Source organism: Poecilia mexicana, unplaced genomic scaffold (assembly GCF_051168715.1).
Source record: "Poecilia mexicana isolate PSO_F unplaced genomic scaffold, ASM5116871v1 scaffold_2, whole genome shotgun sequence".
Taxonomy (NCBI): domain Eukaryota; kingdom Metazoa; phylum Chordata; class Actinopteri; order Cyprinodontiformes; family Poeciliidae; genus Poecilia; species Poecilia mexicana.
In genome coordinates this window covers 31,081,867-31,089,729 of record NW_028263371.1, presented here as the reverse complement: position 1 = coordinate 31,089,729, position 7,863 = coordinate 31,081,867, and the positions used below count along the sequence as shown (strand labels likewise).

The 7,863-nt window shown below is 39.5% G+C and overlaps 1 protein-coding gene across 1 annotated transcript; it reads left to right on the top strand.

Moving 5' to 3' along the window:
* Positions 1-1,045: 1,045 nt before the first annotated feature.
* Positions 1,046-7,464, top strand: LOC106917582 (sorcin-like). The gene is made up of 8 exons (XM_014986671.2): positions 1,046-1,201; positions 2,204-2,446; positions 2,889-2,958; positions 5,038-5,081; positions 5,172-5,319; positions 5,572-5,685; positions 5,792-5,850; positions 6,913-7,464. Exons 1-8 carry the CDS (start codon positions 1,178-1,180, stop codon positions 6,937-6,939), a joined length of 729 nt encoding a protein of 242 aa, XP_014842157.1. The 5' UTR covers positions 1,046-1,177; the 3' UTR covers positions 6,940-7,464.
* Positions 7,465-7,863: the final 399 nt, after the last annotated feature.

Sequence of the window (7,863 nt, the reverse complement as noted above, 5' to 3'; positions counted from 1 at the left end):
TACTTGTAAAAATATTAAAAACCATGCGCCGTTCACCTTCCAATTCACAATTATACTTTACTTTGTGTTGGTTTATAATAAACTGGCAGCAACAGGAAAGAAATCTGCTCTACGATTCTTCTTGTGGAAAGGAAGTATTTCCTTTCCTCTGTCACCGCTTGCTTCTTGATTATGAGTGGTTAATTACTTTATGTAGTTGGCTTGCTTCTTCTAGACAACCCTTACACCAATTGGCTTTAGAGTTGCATCTAGAATTATTTTACATGTGGAATTTAATTAAAATATTTCCAATTGAATTGAAATGTCTGTAGTTATGTGTTTCTGTGTATTAAAATGATTTGTCTTGTTCCCTTGAGCAATCTAGGAAATCACTGTAACCTCTGTGTAATGATTGCTATGAAGATGGGTTATTCTTTTAAATTATTCAGTGAGGAAATTAAAATCTGAGTGCTGTTTGTAAGCCTTCAATCAGATTGCAATAGCACCATCTAGTGGACTGCAAGCCTTCAATTTCTCTTAAAATGAAACATTTATAGATGTATTTCTACCAACCAAATGCGTATTTGTGACTCAAATCTTTTATATTTTTCAGCGAAATGAGCTTATCACTCATTATGCAGACAGCTGAGGTATGTTATTATTATTATTATTATTATTATTATTATTATTATTATTATTATTATTTTATTTTATTTTAATTTTTTTTTACTTTTTTAGCCTATGGCTTCTTTTTCCAATTTTATAACAATTTGAAAAAAATTATTGGCAAATATATTTAAGGTAAAAGCTTTGTTGGCCGTTTATTAACCTGTCAGACACATTTAGACGTCAATGTTTATAATTCAGCTTTACAGGTTTATACGGCCAGCTAAAGAAAAGCACTCCCACAGCATGATGCTGCCGACACTATGTTTCACACTCATGTTAGCGTGTTAAACGGGTTGTGGGTTATATGATAAAAAAAATTTCGTTCAAATAAAACTGCTACTTTCAGTTCTGGACCATAAAAATCTCCTCTCTCATTGGTTCGCCGCGCCATCAGTCACTTCCGACTTTCGCAGGCCGGAAATGATGTAGAACCTACTCTCACTTCTCGGAAGTTGTTACGCCTCGAAACAGCAGTGCTAGTTATTACCTGAAAGCATTAAATTCGAAAGATTTTATTTGGTGTAATCAAATGGCTTATCCAGGATACGGCGGGGTGAGTAAAAAAATATGTCTTAACGTGTTTGTTCCCTCCCCCCCCGCCCCCACAAGACACAAGATACCAACTTTAGTTGGGTAGAAAGGCAGACTAGCCCGTAACCTCCTGGGAAAGTTTTGAGCTTCAATTGTTCTGTAGGAGAAATGGGAGTATTTCATGTTTAGGAGAGTAAATGAGCAACAGTTCTGGTATTTGCTGCATGCTAAAATTAAATGCCGACTTCCGGGTGAAAACCCCCAGTTACGTTAACGCTGCGTCATTAAAGGGGTTTTATTTGGATATTTAGTATATTTAAAACAGTAAAGTTCGTTATCTACAATTTTCAGCTAAATATGTTTAGCCTAAGTCCCCTGGAGAATTTGATGATAAAGGTATAGTAAAAATAAAGAGCTCAATACATCCATTAGTATCTTTTAATCTACATAAACCAGGTGTTGTGAATGAATGTGTCACGTGACTAAGTGAAAGGCGTGGACCAGGTGCTGTCGGACATGGTTTACCGCGCTTTGAATGAACCAGAGGTCAGAGTTGAAGCTTATCGAGCTTTCCATTTATCTCGGATGTCGCAACTCATGCTGGGTTTGACGTCATACAAGAGGTGACGGCGTTCTAGTTAAGAAGGTGGAATTTAAACTCTGCGAATTTAAACATTAACAAGTTACAAACTTCATTACTTCAACATTTAAGACGCACTTTGACCTCAAGAGATGATTTGTTTCGCAGATACTAAAGAAAATCACAAGTCAAAGTTAGACATATCTGTCTGTACATTGATCCATTAGTGTCCTCCATCTGTATCATTCTGTCCATCCAGCCATTTGGTTAGCCGTGTGGTTGTCACCAAATCAGTCATCCTTCAATCATCTGTCTGTTCTTCATCATTTCATCCATCAATTATTATTTTCACCTATGTCTGACTGTCATTATTGTCTGAAGTTCAGATCCTGCTGTTACATGTTTAGAGGTTGACTTTCTCTCCTGTTTGATCCATTTCCTCAGTATGGTGGCCCCATGCCAGGGATGCCACAGCAAGGGATGCCTGGGGGCCCCATGGGAGGCCCCATGCCTGGGCAGATGGGCGGACACATGGGAGGTCCGATGGGTGGTCCGATGGGAGGCCCAGGACACCAGCCAGGATACGGCTCATACGGAGCAGGAGGTGGCTACCCAGGTGGATACGGTGCCCCGCCCCCAGCTGCCAACGATCCGATGTGGGGTTACTTCACCGCTATCGCCGGACAGGTGAGCGTGGGTAGGCTGCAAGTCTAAACAGAGAGAAGTTCTTGAAAACACAGAGGTGGGCTCTGTTTTCTGGGGAAGTCTTTACGCTTCCCCAGAAAGTGGGGAAGTTACAGTTATGAGAAAGCAGTAGAACAATAACTGTTCTTTTTTAATTATTATTATCTTTGTATTTGAATCCCCTGAATATGATCAGGGGATCATATTCAAATTCAAAAGCTGATGGATTTTTTTCCAAATCCATCAGTTTGGAAAACACTGATGGATAAAAAAGAAAACGATTGTCTTTTATTCACAGTAATCAGACAGGAAAAGAGAGGAGAATGAAGACCTGCAGTCTGGGGTCAAACAGCTGAATCTACGACTAACGGCCTCAACCATACCTCTAAACCTTAGAGACATCTTTAGTTTTTTTACACCTGTAGTGGTCTCTCTCTCCGTGCAGGATGGAGAGGTGGACGCAGAAGAGCTCCAGAGGTGTTTGACTCAGGCTGGATTCACTGGCAGCTACAACCGTAAGTTTATTTATGCTTCTGTATGATGGCTAAAACCAGATAGTTACAAACACTGAATATAAAAACAGACTCATTTTCTCACAGTCTGGCATTAGATACTAATAAACATTTCCTGTTTTAGATCACTGGGGATTGCAACATGTGTTTCTGTTTGTTCAATGCCAGAATCATAAGAGCCATTGCTTAGCTAAGAGAACTGTACCTTTATAAAGAAATGACAGAAGCCCAGGGGCCTCATTTATGAAAGAGTGCGCAGTTTTCATACTAAAACTTGGTACATGAACAAATTTAGAAAAGTGCGGTGCTCTAAAAAGATTGGATATATAAAGCCGTGTGCACGTACAGACCTGTACACCTTCCCTTTATACATAATATAAATAATAAGGGCACAGCTGCTGGTCCTCCCTGTCGCCACCCATAAATACATATGTAAATTAGTATAAATACCCAGAAGTCTGCCACCACGTCAAGCAATAACCATGGCAACATTCCTTGCTTGTAGCTGTAGAAGTATTTATAATAATAATAATATATTTTAATGAAAAGGTGCTTTCAACCTATAAAACATTACAATTACCAAGAGAAAAAGGAGGAATGTCACTCCCTTGTTTGGAAAATTGTTTCACACTTTAGCACAACTGCAGCATGTGGTTTACTGGTGTGAAGAGGGGATGAAGAAAAATGGAAAGAACTAGAATTAAGTCAAATTGACTTCCTGCTCTGCTGAGGGGGATAAGTAGTCTTCAGGCTACATATTCAGATGAGTTGTGTGCTTCTATTCTACAAGAGTCCCTCTCGGCATCTGGTTCAGAGAGTTTCATAACCCTCTTCTAAAGAGGAAAACACGGTTATTAAGATGAATTGAGCATGATGAGGATTTTGTGCCAGCACAACCCGACTTAAGATTCAAAGAATTGACTCTTACTGTGTGACCTCTTCTGGAACTGACCTGGAAGGTTTCCAATAACTGCAGGAAAAATTTGCCCTTGACAAATAAGACTTTTTCAGATGTTTGCAGCTCAGGCATCACTTTAATAAAAATGTTAAAATATCGGGGGGAAAATGATCAGGACCTCATTCATATCTTTATTGATGCCTATAAAGGTAAATCTTATAAGAAGAGGTTGTTCAGACTATATGTGAGCTTAGAAGACAATAAAAAAAACATCAACATTATATATTAAAAATACATGAGGAAGGGAGGTAAGAATAATACTGATGGAGGATGAGTGGCTAAACATATGCCACATGAACTCCAGAGCTGATCCCATGGAAGATGTTGGCTAGGCTAGAAAGGTATGTGAGAGGAAGGTTCCCTAGAAACCAGACTCTGTTCAGCCAGAAATATTGGGCCATTATTATAGAAAAGTATTGCGAGAAGCTGGTGGAAGGTTACTGAAAATGTTTGTAACCAGTTGAAAAGGCAATGCTACCAACTACTGAGGAAATGTGTGGAAAGTTTTGGAGTTTGAAAAAGGTAAAGATGACGTCATCTCTTTCCTAATAATCTGGCATTTGGTCATCTGAACCTAAAACAGAAAACATGTTGAGGCTGCAAAAGAGAGGCTGTAGAACAAAGGATGCCATCTAGTTGCTTCCAACCCACCTCTGTCAATTTTCCTTACTCATCTCCTGGAGGACCTCACCAAGTTGCCTGCATCCCCAAAGTGACTGTTTCAAAATGAAGGCAACAGACCGTATAATTTTAACTTTTTATTTACACCTTTTAGTTAAACATTGTATTTCCTTTAAGTCAGGTTTTCTCAGTTCCTCCTGATTTGGCTAAAAATCCAGGTTGATCATTTCCTTAATGGGATCTTCTTCCCCTTTTAAAGAATCTGAATCTCCTGTTCACAGGCTGCTTCAAGTTTAAATATTAGGTGAGATTAGTTTCTGCTGTGATGGCAGCATCATGAGTTGAGACAGATTCCTGTTAGTTATTGGCCAAATTTTAGTGGAATAAAAATTGGACTTTAAAGTAGTTTCTTGATGTTCAGGGACAAAAAAAGAAATCACTATTATTAAACTGTAAATTTGCTGCATTTGTAACGAATACCTTTTTGTATTTTATCTGTGCAGCATTTAGCCTGGAGACCTGCAGGATCATGATTGCGATGCTTGACGTATCCTTTGTGTGACGGGTTCACCCCCCCCCCCCATCCTCCACCTGGACACGTGACCCGTTTATGAAAACTTAACTGGACCGTCTCCAGCGGGACTTCACAGGCAAGATGGGCTTCAACGAGTTCAAGGAGCTGTTCGCAGCTCTGAACGGCTGGAAGCAGAACTTCATGATGTTCGACCAGGACCGCAGTGGAACCGTAGAACCTCACGAGATGTCCCAGGCCATCAACGCCATGGGTGAGAGCGGGAAGCGTTCCCGATGACGGATAGCTAGACAGCAGCTGAAGGACGGCTCTTAATTAAACTCATTTAGAGCCAAATGAGCGCTGAGCTTATCTTCCATTTATCACTGCAGAGGAAACCGTCACTACTCATTACTTTTTTTTCTTCCTGTGTTTCAATAGATGCACTTGGTTTAAAATGAGTCAAGGTTCAGTTTACCAGAACTCTGTGTGATTTGCCCCCCACCCCCAATTTGTTCTGCATCAGGTTACCGCATCAGTCCTCAGGGCCTGAATGCAATCATAAAGCGCTACAACAAAGGAGGCAGAATCTACTTTGACGACTACGTGGCCTGCTGCGTTAAACTGCGAGCTCTAACAGGTTAGAACCTGATTGGTTCAGGTTTTCTCACAGAGCCTTTAATAGCCTCTGCTTTGAAACACTGTTAACTGATTCATGTAGTCACTGCTTCCTTTTCCTGTTGCAGACAACTTCAGACGGAGAGACACCATGCAGCAGGGGTCAGTCAGTTTCCAGTATGATGACGTAAGTTCTATCACTTCTTCTTCTTCAGTATGTAGTTTGTGTCAGTAAAGAAACTTGCACAAGCATCCGTCACCTTATGGCCTCATATTTCAACACGTTTGGGGAGTTTTGTGGGAGAATGACACACAAAGTGGAAGGAAAGTGACTCATAGTTATACAGTTCTTCTCTGTAGCTCAGCTGCAGCTCAGTAATGTTGGATTCTGATCAAGCTAACTTTAAACACTAACTGGCTGCAAGGTTTTATTCAGGGGTATTGGATTTTGATAATCTGCCAATCAGCATGATTTTTCTTGTACTCCTACAGTTGTGTTGTTGTTTTTTTTATCAATACCATAAAATTCTAAATATATTTGTTAAAGGAGCAGCATTATATAAAATTGACTTTTCAGAGGTTTTCATTATGTTATAATGAAAGACAAGGATTTGAGAAATCCTTTAATTTCCAGTGGGAACCATTCAGCTCTGTGAAACTCTTGTTTGGACCTAGTGCCCCCTTCAAGGCACAGCTCCTTCTCTGAGCAGCACTTCCCTGTGACTCCTTCAGACTAGCTGGCAGCAATTGGCAAACATCTGGTGGAACTGCATTTGTTGAGCCACTTTTCAGTGCAATGTTGGTAAAAACACTGCTAAAGGATTAATAGAGGAAAACTGTTGCGGTGACTTCCTGAATGTGTTCAGCAGGAGTTTTTAAAGAGACAGAGCCCCAATTTGTTAAATTAGAAAGTCAAATTTCTTCTATGTCATATTTGAGTTATAAAATGGCACCGTGCCTAGAATACTGGCCCTTTAAAACTTTTGTAAGAGCTGCAAAAACAAGTAAATATTTATCCGAGTTGTTTTTGCATGTGGTGTAATCTAGACTTTGATGGTTGTAGTCCTGGGCAGCCAGTACTTGTATCTGTAAGGCTTTCCCATAATTCCATGCACGGACCTGCTATGTTATCTGATGGTGTAATATTTGGACTTTGTGCTGTGATTAAAGACAACAGAGCAGCTTTATCTGTCAGATTGTTGCTGAATGTGCTTTACCCGTTCTCTCCCTCTGTGTCTTCTGCCTACAGTTCATTCTGTGCACAATGGCCATCTAAGCCCCGCCTCCTGCCCCACAACCAGAGGTCAGAGTGTCCAGGGCGGTCAGGTCAACACCTTGAGCCGGCCAGTATATCACACGGCAGGAAACAACTCCATGTTTGTAACGTTTGCGCTGGATATTTATAATGCAAACACAGACAGCATTATTGACATTAGAGGGGAGTTTTGGACAATTCACCTTTACTTTGGAATACGTATAATGAACTAATGCATAAGGAATGTACTTACACCTGTTGTGCCATTATAATCAGAATATATGCTGAAGTATATCTTTTTTTATAGTTAGTTTACAGTGCATGTTGTGAATCGTGATTGTAGAAGAAATTATTCTAAAGTGGTGATTTAATTTAAAATGACCATTTTCAGCAATGTTTATTATAAAATATCACATTAGATATTTGCTATTCATGTTTAGCCTGTGATTATTGGTAGTGCCTGAAATCCCACACTCAAAGCCAAACACTCCCTCTTCTGTAACAAATTCATATTTTTGTTAAAATAAAACACATTACAATCATTAATTTTTCTTTATTCATTTATACAATTGTGCATTATTTCCCAGTCTATTTACATAGTATACTTCATTTCTTTAAATATAGTTAAGAACAGAAACATTCAGAGTAGCTGTTAAGTGTCGCATTGTATAAAATACAGTGGCAAACGTTTAAAAAAATGCATAAAAACAATTGTGAACAGCACTAGATTTAAAAAGTGACATTTAGATCCAGTACAGCAAGGTTGCTTATCTCTGTGCAAAAGTTTGCAAATCCCATCAAAAGTTCAGCAGACGAGCCGGCGACTCAGCAACTTTTGTTCTGCGTCTCAAGACAGATGATCAAAGGAAGGAGGCGGCACTCTGCTGGAAATACTTGGACAATTTCTCTTTAGGTCTGTTTGATGTCTTTAGTTTGTCTGTTTAT

Bases quoted from the DNA above. Each gene is read 5' to 3' on its own strand.
- LOC106917582 (XM_014986671.2), top strand. From the start codon at position 1,178: ATGGCTTATCCAGGATACGGCGGG. The intron at 2,447-2,888 runs GTGAGCGTGGGT...CTCTCCGTGCAG, and splicing joins TCACCGCTATCGCCGGACAG to GATGGAGAGGTGGACGCAGA. The intron at 5,082-5,171 runs GTATCCTTTGTG...GACCGTCTCCAG, and splicing joins TCATGATTGCGATGCTTGAC to CGGGACTTCACAGGCAAGAT.